Source organism: Rhinatrema bivittatum, chromosome 4 (genome assembly GCF_901001135.1).
Source record: "Rhinatrema bivittatum chromosome 4, aRhiBiv1.1, whole genome shotgun sequence".
In the NCBI taxonomy this organism is placed as follows: domain Eukaryota; kingdom Metazoa; phylum Chordata; class Amphibia; order Gymnophiona; family Rhinatrematidae; genus Rhinatrema; species Rhinatrema bivittatum.
This window is the reverse complement of record NC_042618.1, coordinates 486,476,127-486,502,986: the sequence shown is the minus strand read 5'-3', so window position 1 is coordinate 486,502,986 and position 26,860 is coordinate 486,476,127. Positions and strand designations below refer to the sequence as shown.

The 26,860-nt window shown below is 45.2% G+C and overlaps 1 protein-coding gene across 3 annotated transcripts in view; it reads left to right on the top strand.

The window, feature by feature from the left end:
* POLR3B (RNA polymerase III subunit B) overlaps window positions 1-26,860 on the top strand; it is a 527,519-nt gene that overhangs the window by 348,942 nt on the left and 151,717 nt on the right. For all 3 annotated transcript variants that reach the window (XR_003856035.1, XM_029597388.1, XM_029597387.1), the window contains one exon: window positions 8,299-8,426. Coding sequence is in view for 2 of the 3 variants with exons in the window: in XM_029597388.1 (XP_029453248.1) it covers window positions 8,299-8,426 (128 nt within the window). In the remaining variant the exon portion in view is untranslated. The remainder of the gene's footprint in view (window positions 1-8,298; window positions 8,427-26,860) is intronic.

The window sequence follows — 26,860 nt, the reverse complement described above, 5'->3', positions numbered from 1 at the left end:
GTAGTCCTAGGCATTCCCCACTGACACCAGTGCTGGGCACCGTGCCACCTTGGAGACAATATCAGTCCTCACCACTCAGGACTTTCAGGAGGAGTTGGACAGCAGGGTGCAGTCTGCAGTGCTTAAGGTTCTCCAGAGCATTGAGCTGCCGGTGCCACCAGCCCCCACACCAGTCCCCAAGCTTCCATCCTCTATGCTAGCACCCCTCCTTGAGCGTCTGGACGTACTCCTGGGTGCCCTTCTGATGCAGCCGTTGCCCGAGGGACCTCTGTTCTCCAGCGGCCTCCGAGGAGGAAGATACGGCCAGCACTGTGTTTCCCAGATCACGGTTCCCCAAGCCCTTGCCGGGTCCTTCTGGCATGTCAAGGCCTTCAGTCCCCCCGATACCAGGGGAACAGTCGATGCTTACGGTGCCCTCGAGGCCTCCAAAACCATCGGAGCCCAGGGTTGATTCCCTTCAAGGGCCTCACCCACTGCATCCTGGTCCTAGTGAGGAAGAAGGGCCTTACGACCCTTGGGATGATGACTGCACAGACTCATCCTCGGATTACTTGGACAACTGACTCTCGAAGCCCTCTCCTCTGGAGGAACGGCAAACCAATTTGGCAGTGAAATAATAATGGGAGATTTCAATTACCAAAGTACACTGGTGCAGGATAAATTTTGTCACCACCAAATTATTCAGAAAACTTTATTAAAGTTCCAACGAGAAGAGGTAAATCAGTATACATCTGGCAACTCCATGGATTAAATGGAAGAAATATTACAGCGGTCCCCCGACACGGTCCCGTGTTTCGCTAGGCTGCATCGGGAGGGACCAACACGAAGGTTATTATCTAGACATAAAAATATATATAAAAATCACTATACATAGGTGGTGAAACGGCTGTACATATAATAACAAACTGTACACATACCTTCTAGCAGTAGTCAATGGAGCGTGAACGCCCTCACATTTGACAATCATTTAAAGGTGAGAAAAGGCGCGAAAGCAGACAGTCTCGCGAGAGCTGTCAAAGGAAATCACAACAGCGACTCAGTCGAACAAATACCACTCGATATCCTTGTTGAGTCCTTTCGGGGAAACCGTGTCCAAAGTGAAAATCCATTTCTGTTCCCTTCGACCCAGAATCTCGGAGAAGTCACCACCCCTAGTGGGACGGTGAACCACCTCGAGAACTGAGAAGGAAAGATCAGAAACGGAGTGGCCGCGTTCCGACCAATGTGAAACCAGGGGTTCATCTAATCTACAAAGACGTATATTAGAGCAATGCTCTATCATCCGAGTCTTGAGCATCCTGGTGGTCTTCCCAACATACAGGAGTGGGCAAGGACATTTTATAACATAGACAACTCCTTTTGTCACACAGTCAGAGTCCACTCGTACTTTAAATAGACGGCCAGTAAGGGGATGCGCAAACCCGGAGGATTGCTCAGTGTGACAACACATGCTACAGTGTCCGTATGGCCTGTGTATGGCATTAGTAGAAGGGGTAAAGACAGCTGGGGAAGAGGCAGTATGTACAAGCCGGTCACGTAGATTTTTGCCCCGCCGAAAGGTGAAGCGCAGGGGGCTCTGCAACAAGTCAGAGAGTGCTAGTGAAGTCCAGTGTCGGCGAATCATGGTGGCTATAGCATTCCCTAGAATGGAAAATGGAAGGATACAATTATTAGCCACGTCGTCCGAACTAGAAGAGGGAAGGAAAAGCCAATCCCTATGTGTATAGAGTGCCCTTTTAAATGCTTTTTTTATCACCCTGGGAGGGTAACCACGTTCTAAAAACCGAGTTGTCAAAACCTGTGCCTGTGCCAAAAAATCTGCTCGAGAAGAGCAGAGACGGCGAAGCCGCAGGAACTGTCCGATGGGAATATTATCCTTCAAAGGTCTAGGATGACAGCTCTGATACAATAAAAGAGTGTTCCGATCAGTCTCTTTTCGGAACAACGTGGTATGGAAATTGTCCCCTGCCACCGAGATCAGGACATCCCCGAAAGGACTCAACAAGGATATCGAGTGGTATATGTTCGACTGAGTCGCTGTTGTGATTTCCTTTGACAGCTCTCGCGAGACTGTCTGCTTTCGCGCCTTTTCTCACCTTTAAATGATTGTCAAATGTGAGGGCGTTCGCGCTCCATTGACTACTGCTAGAAGGTATGTGTACAGTTTGTTATTATATGTACAGCCGTTTCACCACCTATGTATAGTGATTTTTAAATATATTTTTATGTCTAGATAATAACCTTCGTGTTGGTCCCTCCCGATGCAGCCTAGCGAAACACGGGACCGTGTCGGGGGACCGCTGTAATATTTCTTCCATTTAATCCATGGAGTTACCAGCTGTATACTGATTTACCTCTTCTCGTTGGAACTTTAATAAAGTTTTCTGAATAATTTGGTGGTGACAAAATTTATCCTGCACCAGTGAACTTTGATACTTGCGGATGTGCAAGGTTTTTTCGCTGCTTCTTCTTTTAGATTTCAATTACCCCAATATTGACTGGGTAAATGTAACATCAGGACTTGCTAGAGACATAAAGTTCCTGGATGTAATAAATGATTTCTTCATGGAGCAATTGGTTCAGGAACCAACAAGAGAGGGAGCTATTTTAGATTTAATTCTTAGTGGAAAGCAAGATTTGGTGAAAGAAGTAACGGTGGTGGGGCCACTTGGCAACAGTGATCATAACATGATCAAATTTAAACTAATAACTGGAAGGGGGACAATAAGTAAATCTGCAGCTCTAACACTAAATTTTAAAAAGGGAAACTTTGATAAAATGAGAAAAATAGTTAGAGAAAAACTGAAAGGTGCAGCTGCAAAGGTTAAGTGTTCAACAGGCATGGACATTGTTTAAAAATACAATCCTAGAGGCGCAGTCCATATGTATTCCGCGCATTAAGAAAGGTGGAAGGAAGGAAAAACGATTACCGTCATGGTTAAAAGGTGAGGTGAAAGAGGCTATTTTAGCCAAAAAAAATCCTTCAAAAACTGGAAGAAGGATCCATCTGAAGAAAATAGGATAAAACATAAGCATTATCAAGCTAAGTGTAAAACATTGATAACACAGGCGAAGAGAGAATTTGAAATGAAATTGGCCATAGAGGCAAAAACTCATAATAAAACCTTTTAAAAATATATCCAAAGCAAGAAACCTGTGAGGGAGTCGGTTGGACCATTAGATGACAGAGGGGTTAAAGGGGCTCTTAGGGAAGATAAGGCCATTGCAGAAAGACTAAATGAATTCTTTGCCTCCATGTTTACAAATGAGGATGTTGGGGAGATACCATTTCCGGAGATGGTTTTCAGGGGTGATGAGTCAGACGAACTGAACGAAATCACTGTGAACCTGGAAGATGTAGTAGGCCAGATTGACAAACTAAAGAGTAGCAAATCACCTGGACCGGATGGTATGCATCCTAGGGTTCTGAAGGAACTCAAAAATGAAATTTCTGATCTATTAGTTAAAATTTGTACCCTATCATTAAAATCATCCATTGTACCTGAAGACTGGAGGGTGGCCAATGTAACCCCAATATTTAAAAAAGGCTCCAGGGGCGATCCAGGTAACTTTAGACCAGTGAGCCTGACTTCAGTGCCGGGAAAAATAGTGGAAACTATTCTCAAGAACAAAATTGTAAAGCATATAGAAAGACATGATTTAATGGAACATAGTCAACATGGATTTACCCAAGGGAAGTCTTGCCTAACAAATCTGCTTCATTTTTTTGAAGGGGTTAATAAACATGTGGATAAAGGTGAACCGGTAGATGTAGTGTATTTGGATTTTCAGAAGGCGTTTGACAAAGTCCCTCATGAGAGGCTTCTACGTAAACTAAAAAGTCATGGGATAGGAGGCAATGTCCTTTCATGGATTACAAGCTGGTTAAAAGACAGGAAACAGAGAGTAGGATTAAATGGTCAATTTTCTCAGTGGAAAAGGGTAAACAGTGGAGTGCCTCAGGGATCTGTACTTGGACCGGTGCTTTTCAATATATATATATAAATGATCTGGAAAGGAATACGACGAGTGAGGTTATCAAATTTGCAGATGATACAAAATTATTTAGAGTAGTTAAATCACAAGCAGACTGTGATACATTGCAGGAGGACCTTGCAAGACTTGAAGATTAGGCATCCAAATGGCAGATGAAATTTAATGTGGACAAGTGCAAGGTGTTGCATATAGGGAAAAATAACCGTTGCTGTAGTTACACGATGTTAGGTTCCATATTAGGAGCTACCACCCAGGAAAAAGATCTAGGCATCATAGTGGATAATACTTTAAAATCGTCAGCTCAGTATGCTGCAGCAGTCAAAAAAGCAAATAGAATGTTAGGAATTATTAGGAAGGGAATGGTTAATAGAACGGAAAATGTCATAATGCCTCTATATCGCTCCATGGTGAGACCACACCTTGAATACTGTGTACAATTCTGGTCGCCACATCTCAAAAAAGATATAGTTGCGATGGAGAAGGTACAGAGAAGGGCAACCAAAATGATAAAGGGGATGAAACAGCTTCCCTAAGAGGATAGGCTGAAGAGAATTAGGGCTGTTCAGCTTGGAGAAGAGACGGCTGAGGGGGGATATGATAGAGGTCTTTCAGATCATGAGAGGTCTTGAATGAGTAAATGTGACTCGGTTATTTTCACTTTCGAATAATAGAAGGACTAGGGGGCATTCCATGAAGTTAGCAAGTAGCACATTTAAGACTAATTGGAGAAAATTCTTTTTCACTCAACGCACAATAAAGCTCTGGAATTTGTTGCCAGAGGATGTGGTTAGTGCAGTTAGTGTAGCTGGGTTCAAAAAAGGTTTGGATAAGTTCTTGGAGGAGAAGTCCATTAATGGCTATTAATCAGTTTTACTTAGGGAATAGCCACTGCTATTAATTGCAACAGTAGCATGGGATCTTCTTAGTGTTTGGGTAATTGCCAGGTTCTTGTGGCCTGGTTTTGGCCTCTGTTGGAAACAGGATGCTGGGCTTGATGGACCCTTAGTCTGACCCAGCATGGCAATTTCTTATGTTCTTATGGTCACCTCTAGAGGACTTGTCCTTTTGCGGGTTTTGTCAAGGCTGTGGCTGAAGCCATTCCCTTTCAGCTGCTTACGGAGGAGTGTGCGTGGCAAAAAATGCTGGAAATGCTCCAGTTCGATGCTCCTAAGGAGATTATGGAAGTCCCTATCCTCAATATTTTTAAGGACCTCCTCCTCCTCCACATGTTGGAGCACCCCATTTCCATTTCCCTTGTCAATGGAAAGGCTGATGTCACCTACTTGATGCAGTAGGCCATGGGGTTTGACAGGTGGCATCGCCCCCAACAGTCGGTGGTTGTGGAGTCTGCCTTAAAAAAAAAAGGCCTGACGCTCCCATACCCATGCCTCCGCCTTTCCGGGTCATGAGCATAGGGAGCTCGATGCCCTGGGCAGGAAAGTCTTCCAAGGTGCCATGCTGACGGTCCATATCACCGCCTACCAGCTTTATATGATCCAATATAACTGCAATCTCTGGAAATGTGTCCAGGACTTTGCTGAGGGCCTGCATCAAGAGCAGCAAGAGGCCGGCTCGGCCATTATCTTGCTGGGTCTCGAAGCGGGGAAGCATGAGGTGCGTTCCACCTATATTGTTTTCGAGACAGTGTCCTGCATGGCGGCAGTCTGCATCAGCAACAGGAGAATGGCATGGTTCCAGGCCTCCGGCTAGAGGTCCAGGATAGGCTAGCCGACCTCCCGTGCACAGATGAAAACCTCTTTGGGGATAAGGTCCGGGATGCGGTAGCGCAATTGAAGGACCATCATGATACTCTACAACATCTGTCCGCTAGTGCCTCTGAAGGCCCGTCCTGGGCTAGAAAATCCTCCAGGCCGGGCTCCCAGAAGCCCTTTTACCAGCAGAGGAAATATTATCCTACAGCCTCCTGGGTGCGTATGCCATGCACTGGCTCCAGGGGCCGCCCTTGCCAACAGCGAGTGTCCAGGTCTCAACTGCCTCCCAGCAAGCCCTGGCCATGGGCTTTTGACTGGCTGCGAGGGAGTGAAGATCAGTTGACCATACCCCTGATGTCAGATCCCCCAGTCAGAGGCAGGCTCTTGAGCTTTGCCCATTGCTGGGAAAAGATCATGTCGGACCGCTAGGTCCTTACTATCCATTCGCTAGGGGTACCGTCTAAACTTGTTGGCTCCCAGAGACCTCTTCCCCCATGTCCATCCTGGAGTTTGTCTGCCCACCAGGTCATACTTCAGACAGAACTCACTGCCCTCCTCATAGCGGGCGTGGTGGAACCGGTCCCTCACCATCAGCAAGACTGAGGGTTCTATTTGAGGTATTTCCTCATTCCAAAATGGAATGGCGGCTTATGCCCCATTCTCAACCTCCGGGCGTTGAACAAATTTCTTGTAAGAGAAAAGTTCAAGATGGTCTCTTTGGGCACACTGATCCCGCTCCTCAGAGGAGGAGACTGGCTTTGCTCCCTCGATCTCAAGGAGGCGTACGCACACATTGCAATTGTCCCTAGCCACCGGAAGTTCCTCCGCTTCATGGTGGAGAAAGCACGTTACCAGTACAAAGTGCTGCCCTTCAAGCTGGCATTGGCCCCCCTGCATTTTTACCACATGCCTAGCGGTGGTGGCCGCTTACCTCAGGCATCGCTCGGTGCACATGTTCCCCCTACCTAGACGACTCCTGCTCCAGAGCCTTGCAGGCTCTGACCCTGATGGTGCAGATGCTACAGACGGTGGGGTTTGTCATAAACCTCCCCAAGCCTCATCTATCCCCGTCTCCTCAGCTGGACTTCATAGGTGCCAGGTTGGACACTGTGCAGGCGAAAGCTTTTTTGTCCCGAGACCGGGCGGTCGCCCTTGCCTCGCTGGCTACCCTTGTCCGGAACAGCCAGAGGGTGCCAACTCGCCTTCTGTTCCGCCTGCTGGGCCACATGGGGGCCTCCGTCTATGTGACTCCTTTGGCTCGCCTCTTTGAGGAGAGCCAAAGTTCTACATTGTTCCTATATGACAAAGTGTAAGCATAGCTGTGTACAGACAATAGTGGTAAGGTGTAGGTGTGAATTTGCACTCACACAGCAGTGCAGAGTTGGCATGATTTTGTTTATACATGGCTATAATAATTAATATGGTTTTATATGTAAGTAAGATCTGCAGAGATTTGCTGTCTCCGGCTTGCATTTAGGTTTATTCTGTGCTTTGTGTAATAGAAGGAAGGACGGAGGGTTAGGGTAAGTCCATCTCCTCTAGACTTATTGTAAAACCCAACCCTGCTTTTTCTAACAGCGGTAAGAAGGCTCAGGTACATTCCAGTTTGGTAATCTCTTTTTTTTTTTTTGTAGTTTCATGTTCTAGTATCCTATAGTATGTGCTTTGCTTTTACATATATTTTCCTTTGTGAACCGGTTTGAAGTTTAAATATTAGAGATGTGCAAAGCCGAACCTTTCAGTTTGGGCTTCGTTTTTGGCCCACCGTGGGAAATTTCGTATTTCCCACGGTTCGGGCCTTTGAAATTCGGGGGACTGATTTTATTTCGGATATCCACGAACCAAAGCCCGAAACCCGCTCCAACTCTTCAAATTCAATTATTACAATGGGGGGGGTTGTAAAAAAACCCCAAAAAAACCCAAACCCACTGCAACCTTTCAAATTTTATTAATTGCAACCCTCCCGACTCCCCCAAAACTTGCCAAAATTCCCTGGTGATCCAGCAGGGTCCCGGGAGCGATCTCCCCCTCTCGGGCCGTCGGCTGCCAGTAATCAAAATGGCGCCGATGACCCTTTGCCCTTACCATGTGACAGGTGCTATCAGTGCCATTGGCCGGCCCCTGTCACATGGTAGGAGCAATGGGCGGCCGGTGCCATCTCTCTCTCTATAGAGAGAGAGATTCTCTATATAGATATAGATACATTCAAGCTCAATTAGTTTCCTTGTACCAACTGCATTCCCATTTGTGTATTATATGTTGACCCATATATATATATATATATATAGCATGTTCCTTTTGAGCTCTGAAAGATGTGATGCAGTGACTTGCTTGAAAAGCTGCCCTGTCACACCCCATGGAGGTTGTTGCTTGTCTGTTTTAGAATGTTTTTTCTATAGGCAGTTTTGAATATCATTTGGAGACTAACGCTAAATACTGCTGTTACAACCATAAGAAAAGAATGGTCAAGGCATCTCTCTGAAACAGCAGCACAGCCAGGGTATTTTTGCAGTGGATTTCTGAGCTGTGCTTCCATTGTATGCTGTTTGTTAATATTTCTGATGCTTTATTCACTGTTTGTTTCTTGTAGAGACACCACACATTTGGAGATTGAACCTTTCACACTTCTGGGTGTCTGTGCTGGCCTCATTCCATATCCCCATCATAACCAGTCCCCAAGAAACACATACCAGTGTGCTATGGGGAAACAAGCTATGGGTAAGATTTGTCAACTGCTTCAAGTACTGACAGATTGAAGTTGACTTATGTGTAATGTGAGGATATCCCATTGGAAACTCTCTAATAATCTTGCTCTGGTATTGTATTACTGCAGGCTTTTCACACAGAAATACAGGAAGTCTTTGACTTAAAGCATTTTGAGTTAAGATACAAAATTATGACATTTCTAAATTGAAACCTGTTGTCTAACTTAAAACATTTGTTTTGACTTTAAGATGCCTGAGCTCCCAGCAGGCACACATTGGTGTTATGGTGACCAAGAGGTCTGGCGAGGTGGTGATATCAGGAGGGAGACTACCAAGGCCTTCTTCTCTTCAAAACAGTGTTGGAGCAATGTCTTGTAGGCCTTGGCACTCTCCTCTGCTTTAAAATGTCTATTTTTACAGTACTATATATTACCAAAGCTGGAACCAATTCCCCATTTATAATATTGGACAGATAGTTTTGACTTACCATTCAACAAGATACGGTTCTCAGGAACTAATTAAGTCTTAAGTCTGAGCACTTCCTGTACTTGCTTTCAGTTCCGTCCAGCAGTGCTGTCATATATCCCATCCTCGCGGCTCTGGGACCCGCCCACCACCCAGGGGACATCCAATCAGCAGCGGAGAGGGAGGTTTAAATTTTACTACCTGCAGGCGCCGCTTCAGATTGTCCCAGTCCTCCGATTACACTATTGCCGCCGTTGCTGCTGTGCTCCGAGGGAGTGAAGGCCTGCGCGATCGGCGCCCAGACCCGTCGGGGTAAGGCCTCCTTGTCTCCCCTCCCCCGGCGAGCCCAGACACCGATCGCGCCTCCAGCCAGCCGCGCCGCCCATCCTCGCGGCTCTGGGACCCGCCCACCACCCAGGGGACATCCAATCAGCAGCGGAGAGGGAGGTTTAAATTTTACTACCTGCAGGCGCCGCTTCAGATTGTCCCAGTCCTCCGCTTACACTATTGCCGCCGTTGCTGCTGTGCTCCGAGGGAGTGAAGGCCTGCGCGATCGGCGCCCAGACCCGTCGGGGTAAGGCCTCCTTGTCTCCCCTCCCCCGGCGAGCCCAGACACCGATCGCGCCTCCAGCCAGCCGCGCCGCCCATCCTCGCGGCTCTGGGACCCGCCCACCACCCAGGGGACATCCAATCAGCAGCGGAGAGGGAGGTTTAAATTTTACTACCTGCAGGCGCCGCTTCAGATTGTCCCAGTCCTCCGCTTACACTATTGCCGCCGTTGCTGCTGTGCTCCGAGGGAGTGAAGGCCTGCGCGATCGGCGCCCAGACCCGTCGGGGTAAGGCCTCCTTGTCTCCCCTCCCCCGGCGAGCCCAGACACCGATCGCGCCTCCAGCCAGCTGCGCCGCCCATCCTCGCGGCTCTGGGACCCGCCCACCACCCAGGGGACATCCAATCAGCAGCGGAGAGGGAGGTTTAAATTTTAATACCTGCAGGCGCCGCGCGCCGAAGGAGCGCGACAAAGGGGCTTGCCCCTTTGTGCGCCCCTTCGTGCAGCCTCTGAGTCTCAAGAAAAAGTAGATAATAGGAAAAAAAAAAAAAAAAAAAAAAGTAACAGTAAGAAGGATATTCATCTCCTGACCTTAACCTCAGTCATCACCCCCTCTTTCGGCTGAGAATCTCCCGACTACAAAGGGAAAGTACCCGCCCTCCTTTTGACCAGAGACCCTCTCTGAATCACAATCCTCTTTCAGAAACCCATAATCAAACCTCCAGCATCCAGCAATCGGACTTCACTTAACCTCCAGCTCCCTTCACTCGGACTACACTCAATCTCTACCATCCATCACTCGGACTACACTCAATCTCTACCATCCATCACTCGGACTACACTCAATCTCTACCATCCATCACTCGGACTACACTCAATCTCCAGCTTACTTCACTTGGTCCTCTCTCAACCTCAACCTCCAGCATCCATCACTCGGACCCCACCCTTTGTGCAGCCTCTGAGAACAGAACCTGCTTCATTGGCCACGTCTTTCTCCTTTCATATCTTGAAAAGAACTCAGTTTTTCATCCTCAAAATTGTAGGTTTACATAGGCAACAAGATTCAAGACAGCTGAGTTAACATCAACAATCAACATGCTAACTGGTTTCCCAATCCCCTTACATCACCATTTTTGCCATGGTTCATATTCCATTCCAATCATCAGGAAATTACGCAATCATCAAACTAAACCTCTACCACAACATTACAACCGTCAACAAAGGCTAATTCCAATAATGATTTCACCAATCACACAATTCCTGGGCCTTTCTCTTCTATCCCTAACACTTTTCAACGCACAATCGCTTTCGAAAAAAACACACATCTTAAATGATTACCTTACAGAAGTAAACCCTGATATCTGTGCAATCACAGAAACATGGCTTAAACCCACAGATATAGCTCTATTAAACCAACTACCTACTCAACTTTACAATTTTTTCTCCATCCCTAGACTCAAAAGAAAGGGAGGAGGTCTTTTCCTAGCATCCAAGAAAGAGCTAGGTTTAACTTTACAATATTCAAACATCACATCGAACATAGAGTTTGCAGTTTTTAAATCCGAGCATCTACATATTGGTCTATTCTATGCTCCTCCTGGAACTATAGACTCTGACCCCTCCCCGGTCATTGAACTTGCCGCCAAATATTTCAACCCAGATAAACCTGCCATTTTATTGGGAGACTTTAACATACATGTCGACGCTTCACCACAAACAACAAACTGTGTTACCCTACTCTCATCACTCAGCTATATGGGTTTCACACAAATAATAAAAAGCCCAACCCACAAAGCAGGCCACACGTTGGACCTTATTTTCATTAATCAGTGTATCTTGCCCCCGGATTCACCCTCTTGTTTTCCTGTCCCTTGGACGGACCATCAAATTATTAACACGACACTCAAACTCTCAGGACATCCTCCCACTTCATTCCCAAAAACCACTATTCAATTCAGGAAACCCTGTTCCACAGACCTTCTCAGCAACCATCTCTCTAATGAATTATCTCAACTTGATCTCTCCAACGCTTCTACAGCCATATCTTCATGGTGCAACATCACCAATAAAATCGCTGATCTAACCTGTCCTTCAATCACCAAAGTAGTACAACCTTCGCCTGACAACAGGAAACCCTGGTTCACCACTGAACTGAAGCTGCTTAAACAAGAACTAAGAAATAAAGAACACACATGGAGAAAAAACCCATCCCCCACAACATTAGCTGTATACAAAACCACTCTCAATGCCTACAGGATCAACATTCTTAAAACAAAGAGAGATTTTTTCTCTAAAAAAATACATCATTTCATCTTTGATTCGAAAGCACTCTTCTCCTACGTTTCTGCCCTCACTAAACCATCCCCACCTACCATTCCAGATGATCAAGCTCTCAACAAAGCCTCCGAACTAGCTGATTACTTCAAGGAAAAAATTGATAAATTGACTGTCTCTTTCTCTTCATCTAGTTCTTCTACTCCATCTCCACCCAATACTCCACCCAAACTAAATACGACTCTAGAAACTTTCGAAACCACATCAGCTCTTGAGATTGAAAATATTCTCAAGAAAATGAAACCATCCTCTCATCCCTTAGACACAATTCCAAACAACCTCCTCATCGCTATAAGGAATACCATTTCAAAGCCAATTGCCAATATCATTAATTGCTCTCTTTCCCAAGGTCTAGTTCCTGACCAACTTAAACTAGCAATTCTTAAACCTCTTCTTAAAAAACCTAATCTTCCGGCCACAGATCCAGCTAACTTCCGCCCAATAGCCAATTTGCCAATGATCGCCAAAATTATGGAAAAGATAGTCAATAGACAACTATCAGAGTACCTTGAAGAAAACTACATTCTCGCACCTTCCCAGTACGGTTTTCGTAAATCGTTAAGCACTGAATCCCTACTTATCTCTCTCACCGACAATATTCTAACTAATATGGATAAAAAACAACCTCACCTCCTTATTCTTTTAGATCTCTCTGCGGCCTTTGACACTGTCAACCATTCATCCTTATTACAAGGTCTGATAGACATAGGCATTAAGGGAACAGTACTCAGCTGGTTCAAGTCCTTCCTGGTTAATAGACAATTCAAGGTAAAGATAAATAACAAAGAATCACACCCGGTCCCAGCAAATCAAGGAGTCCCTCAAGGTTCCTCCCTCTCTCCAACCCTTTTCAACATTTACCTTCTCCCTCTCTGTCGACTTCTTAAAAATCTAAACCTAACACACTACATTTACGCGGATGACATCCAAATAATCATCCCAATCTCAGAATCCCTTCACAAAACCTTGATTCACTGGAATAATTGCTTGCAACTAATCAATCATCTTCTATCCAGTCTCAGCCTCATTCTCAACAACAACAAAACAGAGATCTTAATTATCAATCATGACGTTAATAACAATCTAATATACCCAGCTGTCCCACTCAATTCTACCACTCCTATAATTAATCATTCACCATATGTACGTGATTTAGGCGTCATGATAGATAATCAGCTTAACTTCAAAAAATTTATAAGCACCACCACTAAAGACTGTTTCTATAAACTTCTTGTCCTGAGAAAATTGAAACCACTTCTCCACTTCAATGATTTTCGGATGGTTCTACAAGCCATTATACTAACAAAAATTGACTATTGCAACTCACTCCTTTTTGGCCTACCAACCTCATCCATCAAACCCCTCCAGATGATTCAAAACTCTGCAGCTAGAATCCTTACCAATACGAATAAAAGAGACCACATAACCCCCATACTAAAACTCCTCCACTGGCTGCCTATTAAGCAAAGGATTCTCTATAAAGTATACACAGCAATTCATAAATCTATTTACAATATATCCCCACTCCACTTAAGCACCCAACTACTTTTTCACTCTTCAACTAGACCTATCAGAGGAGCTTATAAAGGCACACTCTATGTTCCTTCAACAATATCCTTACATCAGAAACGTACCATTTCTTTAGCAGGACCTGTCCAATGGAACATGCTCCCACCAGACATCCGCCTTGAGATCTGCTTTGCTTCCTTCAAAAAGAAAATTAAAACCTGGCTCTTTAGCCAAGCTTTTCCAGAACTTTGATTATTTTTACCTCCAGCTATCAAGATTTTCTCACCATCGCAATCCCTTTTGCAGATCACATTTATCTTAGACAATTACGCCTTATTTTATGATTTGATTTCTCAGAGACTTTGCAAGTTTATCAGTGTTATTATTCGAATCTGTTTTCCATGTTTTCCAAGTTCTATAACCTTGTTATATGTACCGCCTCTTGGCATAATTTTTATGTTTCAATGTAAACCGATGTGATCTGTATTTTAATACAGGAACACCGGTATATAAAAATCTAAAAATAAATAAATAAATATATGCATGCTTCATAGTGTCTTAATAAACAGACTTTTAATGGTTAAATCCACTACATTGTTTATGCAGTACTTCTCACGTGCATGTCTTCTCATCAAATGCTTGTCAGCACTGAGAATATTTCTCAAGATGAATCAAACTATTTAATTTTATTTTTATACATATTTCAAAATTGCAATCAAGACATTAAATATCAAATGACAGAATATGTCAAACATAGTCAATAAATCAATAGGAAAAAGGAAGAAAAAATTGTATGCTCAATTTTAGATAAGCTCACAAAAGTAGAAGGGGAGAGATGAGTAACAGTCAAACACTAGAATATTCAAAGCAATAATCTAATAAGACTGCCTGCAAACATAACAACAAAGGGCAAGCACTGGTCTCTTATTTTTGTATTTACTGTATTTATAGATGTTTGCAATATATAGTCAAACATAAATCAAAACTTCTTTTTTTTTTTTCATCCCATGAGACCAGTCCAGATACATAAGTTTTACTTCCCTACCAGCAGATGGAGACAGAGAACAATTGTTTTGCTGACATCGCCCTATATAGGGTACTATGCCACCTGCAGTTTTTCAATATTTCTTTGTCTTCAGCAGATGGTAGAAGTGCAAGACCATGCTCCCCTGGGGGGGATTCTAGCATGGGGGCCGGCCTCCAATTAAATAGGGCAGAGCTGGAGTCTGGTGATTCCTGACTATTCTTGGCCCACTGGGTGGAGAAGTCTGCTTCCCTCTTTCCTCTTCCCGACCCCATTGGGGATTAAAAATTTAAAAGAGCTGTGCTTTGTCTCTCTGCAGGGGAGGCAATAAAGTTATTAAAAAAAAACAGAGATCAGAGTAGAGGAGAATGAAAGGAGCTCTTGCCTGAGGGGGAAGGGCCGGAGGAGCAGTCTCCTGTTTGCCCTGGCAGCGATAAGAGAGACCAGAGATGCTTTGCAGGAATCTGCTATCCATCCTTGGAAATGGCAACTGAGCGCAGGAGGAGCTGTAGGAGCCTCTGGCATGCTTGCATCGGAGGAGATAAAGGAAGGGCTGGCGTTAGTGTGGGAGGCCGTCACAGAGCAGGGATCAATTTTGAAAGCAGACTCACTTTCAGGCCTCTTCAGGGAAGGGGAGCCTATGATGGCAGGAACCATGGCCTTTTTAGAAGAAAGCAGCCACATTTATTAACAGCTTACATGTTTTACATACATAATTTATATACCAAAAAATTATACTAACAAAAAAAACAGAAAATCCATGCATAAAGAGCCTAAATGTTCTTCAGTCATACTGGAATTCCGAAATCCTTAAAGGCAAGGATGAAAATATGTGTTTCCTAGCATGTAGCCAGATGGACTCAGGACCAGAGGGCTATGTGCTCTTCTGCTAGCAGTTGGGAGACGGACTCAGATTTCAAAGCTGACGTCACTCTAGATATATCCCTGCAGTAACCTCAGCTCTTCAGTATCTCTCCGTCTCCTAGCAGATTCGGACACTATCCCACACACAAGAATAGTGTTAAGAATTACAGTAAAGAAGAAACAAAATTTACCTTAAGGAAGATCGAACCCCGCTGTCCTGTGGTGATACCTAAGGGTCCCTCCCCGAATCAAGAAATCCTGAGGTTGATCTCCGATATCCCTCAGAGGTGTGCCTTAGTCCGGTAGCAGGTTCCTGGCGTGGACTTAGCCCCCAGTGTGGCTGAAAGGCAGCGGGTGCAGAAACAAGGGCGATGGTGAAGGTAATTCCCTCTTCCCCTCCCCCAGCTCGAGACCGTCCAGCACACGAACAGTAAGCGCCAAGACTAGGTAAGAAAAAAATCTTTAAATTCAGGTTTCCAGAGCTCGGATTGTCGTGCCGAATCCGTCCCCAGCGAGGTTAGAAGAGAGCACCGATCGGGTTGAGCAGCCTTGGTGGGCTAGGGCCCGATCTGGTGCAAGGGTCCACACACGTGGAGACCCTCAAGGGGCGCCATCTTTCCTTCTCGGCCGACGGTACTCGCGGGGCAGGCCAGGCGGCCAATGCGCCTAACTTGCGCACGTCCCATACAGACGCACATAGCTGCATGCACAGCTACGCACACAATGGCGCTCACAACTGAGCGCACCCCGTTTGCACAATGGAGCGCGCCCGGCGCATACAACTGAGCACACCTGTGCGCATAACTACACGCACAGCCGCGTTTACAACTGCACGCGCGCCAACACATAGCTAACTTTAGACCCATAGCAAACCTCCCTTTGATTGCCAAAGTTATGGAGAAAGTTGTAAACAAACAATTTACAGAATATCTTGACGAAAACAATATCCTCACCTCAAACCAATTTGGCTTTCGTAAGACTATGAATACCGAATCATTATTAACATCATTATCAGACACTATCATTTTCAACCTAGAAAAGGGCCAACCTTGCCTCCTCACTCTCCTGGATCTCTCATCAGCGTTTGATACTGTTAACCACTCATGCCTCTTGCAACGCCTAATAGACATCGGCATTACAGGAGTAGCTTTTAACTGGTTCAAATCGTTTTTGGAGAACAGATCATACAAGGTCAAGATAAATAACAAAGAATCCCACACCATCGAATCCAAAAGGGGAGTACCTCAAGGATCATCCCTCTCCCCAACTCTTTTCAATATTTATCTGCTCCCACTCTGTCAACTTCTTACTAACCTTAAGCTAAGACATTACCTATACGCGGATGATATTCAAATCCTCATCCCTATAGAAGATTCCCTACACAAAGCCATATCATACTGGAATAAATGTCTGTCAGCTATCAACAATCTACTCACCAACCTCAACTTGGTTCTAAACAAAAACAAAACTGAAATCTCATTATAGCACCGGAAAACTATTCCCCCTCCCCACATTCTAACACTAACCAACATCCGGACACCTCAGGGCTCTCCACCTCGCAACAAGTTAGAGACCTGGGAGTCATCTTAGACAGCAGACTCAGCCTCAACAAATTCGTCAACAACACAACAAAAGAATGTTTCTTTAAACTTCAAACATTAAAGAAACTCAAACCTCTCCTCCTATACAGAGACTTCCGCATGGTTTTACAAGCCATCATACTCCCAAAGCTGGATTACTGTAACTCTCTCCTCCTAGGCCTACCAGCATGCACCATAAAACCACTTCAGATGGTCCTGAACGCCTCTGCAAGAATTCTATCAAATGCCAAAAAAAGAGATCATATCACCCCAATTCTCCACCATCTCCACTGGCTTCCGATTAAATACAGGATCCAGTTCAAGTCTTTAATGATGATACATAAGGCCTTACACAACATCGCACCTCTCAACCTAACATTTCAAATTCAATTACACACATCCGTGAAACCAACCAGAAGCGCCTATCAGAACAGACTAATCACACAACCGGCGAAATCCGTTCTGAGGAAACGTGCATTTTCCACAGCAGGCCCTTCACTTTGGAACTCGCTCCCTCCAGACCTTCGTTTGGAACCATGCCACTCTACATTTAAAAAGAAACTTAAGACTTGGCTGTTCAAACAAGCTTTCCCCTAGAGCCAAGAACACGAAGAAAAGTCTTTGCAAGCCCTCAACGATTTATTCAGATCTATTATTTTCTTCCTTTTTTCAATCAGAAATTTACACATGCTGACTTCATACATACTACATACATATACTCATATTGACTTCATATTTTCCATGTTATTCATTGATTTATTAACTGCATGTTTATTAACGGTTAAATATCATACACTATTTGCTTACTTCGTTTAATTTGTTCAATGTAAAAACTTGCTTACTTAGTTTTTTGTTCAATTTAAAAACTTCTTTTTTATTCTGTTCTATGTAAACCGCTATATGTAGCGATAGTTACTGTTCTTTGTGAACCGGGGTGATATGTATATTATACAGGAACCTCCGGTATATAAATTATTTAAATAAATAAATAAATAGAGATAATGGCACCGGCACCCAAGAAGGCCAGAAGGCACACTCTTTGCACAGCCTGCCACATAAGAGCCACGCAGCCTGAATTGGAGCCCTGCCTGTGTCAACATTGCGAAGAAGCCCAGGGGGAACCAAAGCCTAGTCCCTTACAGTCGGGAGATGGTTCCGGAACTGCTGACAATAGCTCCCCCGGACCTATGCATCTCCGAGATGATTTCCCCACAGGAGGGCACCTCCGGGGCCCCTACTCCAACTCCCCCTGGGATTAACATGGACCCAGGGACCTTCTCCTGGTTGGAATTTTTCCAACGGCTGCAAGCCTTCATTAAAGCGCAATCAGCCCCAGCTGCGCCCCAGGCTCAACCCCTGCCTGAAGCACAAGATCTATTTCAAAAGCACTTTCCCACTGGAATAACTGCCTTATATCTATCACTAACCTCCTCAATAGATTAAATCTGGTCTTTAACTCTTCAAAGACGGAGCTCCTCCTCATCTCAGCAAATGAAGAAAATATTCCCATACCATTCCCTCACAACACATTCATCACTCATAAGCAGGTGAGAGATCTAGGAGTAATTCTGGATAATAGACTAAACCTTAAGAAAATGGTTAATACTACATCCAAAGACTGTTTTTACAGACTCCAGGTTCTGAAACGACTCAAGCCACTTCTTTTTTTCAAAGATTTCAGAACAGTACTCCAGGCGTTGTTATTCTCCAAGATTGACTATTGCAGTGCCCTCCTCCTTGGCCTACCCAAATCGACCATTAAACCGCTTCAGATGATTCAAAATGCTGCAGCGAGATTACTGACCAACACCAGCCGCGGAAATCACATCTCACCCATCCTCAGAAACCTACATTGGCTACCTGTAAATTTCAGAATCCTTTACAAAGCAATTACCCTAATACATAAATCCATCCATCACCAACTCCATCTCAGCCTTGAAATACCCTTCAAACTTCATTCCTCCAATAGGCCAATTAGAGATAATCATAAAGGTACTTTGAATTACCCCCCAATTAAAGCCTCACGCCTTTCCTCGACCAAAGACCGAGCTTTTTCAATAGCAGGTCCATCTATTTGGAACAACATTCCTTCAAGCCTCCGACTAGAACCCTGTCTCATTACGTTCAGAAAAAAACTTAAGACGTGGCTATTCCACCAAGCCTTCGATGATCCTCCAGACAACCCTTAGTCTTCTTTTTCCTCACTTGGACGTAGAAGATTAAAGTCCTACAACCATTCAAACGAAGAACTCTGGCACTTACTGAATAAAGCATCTTTTGCATTAATCCAAATTCCTTTTGGACTATGCTTCTTTAATTATTTTTTGGCCTTTAACTTCCTTCCAGCTCTTAAGCTTCCCAAGTTTTTTACTCCTTGTTAAATGTAACTTTATCTTATTCTCTTCTCTTGTTAATTACTTTTATTTATTGCTTCTGTTATACCCTTGTTTTATGTAAACCGATCCGATATGGTTTATTTACTATGAAGGTCGGTATAAAAAAGTGTTAAATAAATAAATAAATAAGATCCGCCCGGCTCGGATGCCTCGAGAAATGCCTCGCCTAACCATGAACTTCCCTAACAGGGACCCAGACACCTCAGATGATGAGTGACTCCCTGGAAGAAGGAGAAATCCCTCCAGGAATGGAACCATACCGAACCATGCTTCACTTCTTCCACAAGGATGAATTACCAGCCCTTTTTTCCCAGACTCTGAAGATGCTGGGTATTCCGGGCACAGACCCTATGGCAGAACCAAAGAAGAAAGCCCATCTTGCTGTCCCTTCGTAAGACCTCATGCTACTTTCCAATGATGGAAGCCATCCAGGAACTGATTTATCTGGAATGGGATGCCCTGGAGGCCAGCTTCAAAGGGGGTCGGGCCTTGGAAGACCTATACCCTCTAGAACCAACAACCAAGGATCACCTGCGTTTCCCAAAAGTGGACGCTATGGTCTGTGCCATCTCAAAGTGAACAATGATTCCCGTTGAGGGAAGGGCTGCTTTGAAGGACACTCAGGAGAGACGATTGGAATCCATCCTTAAGCAGGCCTTCGACGCAACAGCAATGACATTGCAGATTGCTTCCTGCTGCGCACTGGTGGCACGTTCCTGCTTGCTCCTCTTGAGGGAGGTAAATAACTCCGGAACGTATACCAGTGAGATGATGGACCCTGCAGCAGCCTTCCTCACGGACGCAAGCTCAGACCTGGTGCCTACCTCAGCCAGGGGCGTTGCCTCGGTAGTGGCAACCAGAAGACAACTATGGCTACGGAATTGGTCTGCAGACGCGACATCTACAGCGAATCTTACAAGAATGCCTTTTAAAGGATCTCTCTTGTTCGGAAGTGAATTGGAGAAGTTAGCCAGCAAATGGGGTGAATCCCCAGTGCCTCAGCTACGGGAAGATAGGAATAAAAGATCTCAGCGTTCCTCCCCCAGAAGAACAAAGGGCAAAGGATCGCAGCGCTTTAGACCCTACAGGAACTCGCAGTTCCAAGCACCTTGACCCTCCGGAAGGTCCCAGCCCTTTCGGAACAGACAGACCAAAAGGGGAGCAGGCCAGGGGGCAGGCTCCAGCCATGCTCCACAATGAGAATGGGCCAACCCATCCACAGGAAGAGGATATTAGGGGGTAGACTTGCCCTCTTCTACCAAAGATGAGTCGAGATAACTTCGGACAAATGGGTTCTAAACATCATTCGAGAAGGTTAGTCTCTGGAGTTTCGCAGCATCCCTTGAGGCAAATTTGATGTCACCCTGCCACTCCTACTCCAAGAGACTGGCAGTAGAAACCACTCTAACAAGACTACTCAGTCTGAAGGTAATAACTTCAGTTCCCATGCCCCAACAAAATATGGGGAGCTATTCCATCTGTATATCATTCCCAAGAAGGAAGGATCATTCCGGCCCATCTTGGATCTCAAGAACGTTAACCATCATCTGCGGGTTCTACACTTCCACATGGAAACTCTTTGCTCCGTAATAATGGCAGTACAACCGGGAGAGTTTCTAACCTCCCTGGATCTTTCCGAAGCCTACCTTCACATCCCAGTTCATCAGGATCACCAGCGCTTCCTGCGCTTTGCGATACTGGGTCACCATTACCAGTTCCGAGTGCTACCCTTTGGCCTAGCAACCACCCCCAGAACCTTCACCAAAACACTGAGGAAGGAAGGGATCTTGGTACACCCTTACCTGGATGATTGGCTAATCAGGGCAAAGTCTTCGGAGGAGAGCTGGCAGGTGACCAGCAGAGTTAAGAGCCTACTGCAGGAACTCTGTTGGGTCGTGAACATGGGCAAGAGCAGTCTGCAGCCCTCTCAATCGCTAGAGTACCTGGGGGCCCGTTTCGACACCAAATAGAACAAAGTCTTCCTCCCTCCTCCGATGAGAAGGAAACTGATTACGACGATTGATGTCCAATGCACGCCCCAAGGTATGGGATTATCTTTAAGTCCTCGGCCTCATGGCATCAACCCTGGAGGTCATCCCATGGGCAAGGGCCCATATGCTACCACTCTAGCATTCCTTACTGTCACAATGGAATCCACTGTCCCAGGACTACTCAGTTTGCCACCAACTACCAACAGAGGTACGTTTTCAGCTCCAGGAAGACCATCTAAGCAGAAGAGTAAGCCTATCCCCACTGAACTGGATCTTGCTCACCACGGACGTGACAGCCCAGGGACAATGGAACAAGGAAGAGGCGGAATGGAACATAAACCGCCTGGAAGCTCGAAGAGTCAGACTAGCATGCTTGCAATTCAACCACAGACTCCGAGGCAAAGCAATTCGAGTAATGCTGGACATGCAACAACGGTTGCTTACATCAACTGCCAGAGAGGAACCAAGAGCCAGCAGGTGTCTCTGGAGATAGACCCTCTCATGGCATGGGCGGAGATAAACCTACAAGGGATCTCTGTCTCCTACATCACACGAAAAGACAACATCTCAGCAGATTTCTTCAGCAGAGAGAACCTGGACCCGGGGGAATGGACGCTGTCGACCACAGCCTTCCAACTTATAGTAAATTGCTAGGGCCTTCCAGCCATGGATCTACTGGCCACCCGTCTCAGTGCCCAAGTCCCCAGGTTCTTCAGCCACAGACTAGAGCCACAATCTCAAGGAATCGATGCTCTCGTCCGGACTTGGCCAAAGGTAGACTTACTGTACGTTCCCCCCCCCCCCCCCCCTTGGCCATTACTGGACAAGGTCATCTGCAAGATAGAACACCACAGGGGACTAGTTCTACTAATGGCCCCGTATTGGCCAAGACGACCATGGTACGCAGACATGCAAAGACTCCTTGTGGGGAACCCTCTGTGCCTACCTCCACACAGGGATCTTCTCCAGCTGGGCCCGATTCTCCACAAGGATCCGTCTCGATTCTCTTACGGTCTGGCCCTTGAGAGGACTCGCTTGAATAAGCGCTGTTACTCAAAGTCCGTGATTGACACCCTGCTCCAAGCGCACAAATTCTCCACATCCCTGTCAAACATACGAATCTGGAGAGTATTCAAAGCTTGGTGTGAGGACTGTGGGAATCTCCCACGGACAGCCAAGATTACCATGATTCTGGAGTTCCTACAGGACGGTAAGAAGAAGGGGTTGTCACTCAACTCCCTGAAGGTCCAAGTAGCCGCACTGGCCTGCTTCAGAGCCGAAGTGGACAGTATCCAGCTATCAACCCATGCGGATTTGTCCCGCTTCCTGAAAGGGGTTAAACAATTCCGACCACCCCTAAACTGTCCGGTGCCTCTATGGAATCTCAATCTAGTATTAGACTTCCTAGCTGGGGCTTCTTTCGGACCAACACGCGGTCTGCCACCACGCCTCTTAACATTGAAGACTGCATTCCTGGTGGCAATATGTTCAGCTTGTCGTATCTCCGAACTTCAGGCAGTATCCTGTCGGGAATCATTCCTTAGGTTCATGCCTGGAACCATACAACTGCGCACTGTCCCCTCCTTCCTGCCAAAAGTGGTTTCCGAGTTTCACTTGAACCAAATCATCTCACTACCATCTCCGGATGAACATAAGGACTTGGAAGACTCACGCCTTCTTTGCCATCTAAATGTCGGCAGACTCCTAGTGCAGTACCTGGAAAGATTGGTGCGCAAAATGGACCCCTCGTTCTCCTTCACAGCAGGAAGAAACAAGGAGAAGCGGCCTCGTGGGCGACCATAGCACGCTGGATCAAAGAAGTAATCAAGGCAGCCTACATAGAGGCAGGAAAGCACTTACCTCTACAGGTTAAGGCTCATTCTACGAGGGCCCAGGCAGTCTCTTGGGCAGAAACCAAGCTGCTGTTGCCTGCCGAGATCTGTCAGGCGGTGATGTGGTCCTCCATACATACCTTCTCCAGGTTTTACCGCCTGGATGTTCAGGCCCGAGAAGACGTAGCTTTCGCAAGGGCAGTATTAAATGGGCCACGGGCAGCCTCCCGCCCTGTCCAGGAGTAGCTTTTGTATATCCCATTGGTCCTGAGTCCATCTGGCTACACACTAGGAAATGGAGAAATTACTTATCTGATAATTTTGTTTTCCTTAGTATAGGCAGATGGACTCTGCATCCCACCCATGGCTGCCCCGAAAAAGGAGAACCTTGGATAGCAAACATTGAGACTAAGCAAATACGGGAAAGCCGCGGCCTACCCCTAGTTCAAGACACCCACAGTTGTTCTGGTGTCGGCGTTAATTGGTTGAGTGCACTGGCGGTCTCCAGTTTGGAAATTAGTTGAACCAGTTCAAGTTTTACTCAAGTTTAATCAAGTTATTTAAGCAAAGATATATTCACAATGGCTTTTCGAAGAGAATACTGAAGATCTGAGGTTACTGCGGGGGTATATTTAGAGTGACGTCAGCTTTGAAATCTGACTCAATCTCCCATCTGCTAGCAGAAGAGCACAATACCCATTGGTCCTGAGTCCATCTGTCTACACTAAGGAAAACGAAATTATCAGGTAAGTAATTTCTCCATTTTAATGTTTTTTTTGAAGGATTTAGTAATTGACGCAGTTCAAAGTACCTCTGGTAAACTGTTGCAAAGAGAAGGGCCGGCAACAGAACATACCCTGTTTCTAGTGACATCAAGGAAATACAAAAAAAAGTATCTCAACTGAAACTAACTGTAAACCCCAAATTAACTGAAATTGTGTGGTTATGGAGACACACAATGATAATCAAACTGCCAACACTAGATCTAGGAATTAATGTTGCTCCCTCAGATCAAGTACGGGACCTAGGAATTACAGATGTTTGAGAACTTCACTAGGAGAAATCATATAAGCAAATTAATAAAAACAGGATACACCAGGCTGAGAATACTACACCGGCTGAAACCTCTACTAACGATACAGGACTGCCGCACTGTCTTATAAACACTAATGTTTTCAATTTTAGACTACTGAAACTCCCTAATACTAGGCCTACCTTCAAACTTACTAAAACCACTACAATTACTCCAAAATGCCTCTGCTAGACTATTACTAGGGTAAGGAAATTTTACCACATCACCCCCTCACTGATGGCACTGCACTGACTTCCTGTACAAGCCAGAATTCATTATAAAGTATTAACCCTAATCTTCAATATCGTCACCAATACTGGCTAATGCTTATTAGGAGTGACACTACGCACCACAGAGATCCATAAGATCACAAAACAAAGGACTTCCAACAGTGCCTTCTACCTGAAACACACATCTAACGCAAATAAGGGACTGAATGTTTTCCATAGCAGGCCCCAAGTTGTGGTACGCCCTTCCAGAGTCATTACACCAGTTAACAGAATTTCAAACGTGAAAAGCTTATGATTTAACATAATGATAACCTCAATGTCAGTACAAGAGACAACGGCAGTGACGTGAACAATAAGTAACGATGTAAAGTGTACAGGTAGTAGAATTAGAATCTGCATTTGTTGTTATGCCGACTTTTAAAATGTACGAATATGAAGTCTATATATCTATCATGTTGACCAAGAATATGTATGAATATGAATAAAAACATAAAACTGCTGTGATGTAGATCCAAATTATGAATGCTGGCACAGAATGTGATTGTCATCCAAGAATATGAACGCTGATTTTGTAAACCGTTGTGATCTTATTCTGGAAAGACGGTATATAAAATGCCTAAATAAAACACACAAACAAAATAAAAATAATTTGGGAGCTGGGATATCTAATAAACTATTTGCTGAGCGTAAATGCCTCCCTGGGCATCCAGCTCTTTTCCCTGTAACCTTGGAGTGTGAGATCCCGTGGAGAATGGGGATATCCGAACAGGTAGTGAGGGATTCTTCCTCCCAGTTTGAGGACCAGAGTTGGCCACCTCTGGTCTACAGGGATTCCCCCAACACTCTACCTCATCCACCAGAGCATTCTTAATAGAAACATAGTGGCAGAAAAAGACCATATGGCCTATCTAGTCTGCCCAACCACCCAACTAATATAACTTTACAATTTCCATCACTCTCTCAGAGATCCCCTGTATTTATCCCATTCTTTCTTGAGTTCTGATACCATTTATCTCCACCACCTCATCCGAGAGACCATTTCATGCATCCACTGCCCTCTTTGTAAAGAAATATTTCCTAAGATTACTCCTAAATATACCCACTTTCACTCTCATCCTATGACCTTTCATTCTAGTGTCCTTTCCATTGAAAGAAGCTTGCCTGCTGTGCATGGAAATTTTTGGAGATATTTAAATATCTTTATTATACTTCCAGTATTTCGCCTTTCTTCTAAGGTATACAAGTTTAGATGTTTATCTATCTCCATATGCTTTAGAATGAAGATACTGACCATTTTAGTAGCCACCCTCTGGACAGACTCCATCCTGTTTATATCCTGTTGAAGGTGCGGTCTCCAGATGTACTCACTATTCCAGATGAGATCTCACCAGGGACATAAACAGGGGCAATATCACCTCCCTTTTTCTGCTGACTGTTCCTCTCCCAATGCAGCCAAGCATCTTTCTGGCTCTTACCATCGTTTATCTATCTGTTTTGCCCACCTTAAGATAATTAGACCCTACTCTACATTCATGGTTAAAAAAATTTCTCCTCCAATACTGTATCTCTCCCTTGGGTTTTTGCACCCTAAATGGCATTACCTTGCATTTTTTAGCATTAAATCTTAGTTGCCAGAACTTAGACCATTCCTCTAGCTTTTCTAGTCCCTCATGTTTTCCATACATTACTGGATGTTGACCCTGTTGCAGATTTTGGTATCATCAGCAAAAAAGCAAACGTTTCCTGGTAATCCTTCCACTATCACTCACAAAAATGTTGAAAAGAACTGGTCCAAGGACTGATACCTGAGGCACACCACTAGCAACACCCCTTCCTGTACATGTCCAGACCAGTGGGTTATGCACTTCCAGCAGCAGATGGAGTCAGAGAGCAAAGCTTCAAGGCACTGGTATCCCAAGTGTGCCGCTGCAGCTCATCAGTATTTCTCTGACTCCAGCAGATGGTGGTCGTGAATACCTGCAGCTCTGTGTGAGATGGATTTTTCTTGCTCCCGGAGGTGCTAGGTTCAGTGCCTAGGCCATCCCTCAGGTAGAGCTGGTTACCCCTGGCGGTGCTAGCTTGTGTGGTTCTGGGTCCCCTGATAGCCAGGGACTGGCTCCCTCAGTGACCTGAAGGCTCCCCCTCAGTGTCTGCAGTACAGGGAAGTAGCCCCTTTGGGGACTTTTTTCTATTATTCTTAGCTTAGGCTTTATTTTTTTCTGTTACTAGAAGTTAGTTTTTGTGTAAAAAAAAAACAGCTCCAAGTTCCCTGTTCACTGTGGCTCCCAGGGTAAATCAATCTGCTCAGCGATGCAGAGCCAGGCAGACCCCTGAAGAGGAGGGGAGAGTGTTTCAGCCCTGTTAAGAACCTCCGAGGATGTTTTTAGGCTCCCTACCTCATTTTTTACCACCGGCTCCGGAGCTATTTTTACCGCAGTGGCCATTTTGTTTTTTCTTTTTCGACCTCCCACACGGCTCCCCAGCGTTCCTTGGGCCGATTTTCACGGTGTTTTTGGTGGGAATCATCAGGGCTGGGTGGCAGCTCCTGTTTTCTTCCGGGGGGGGGGAGTTATATGCCCCTTTTTGCAGTAGGAACATGGCA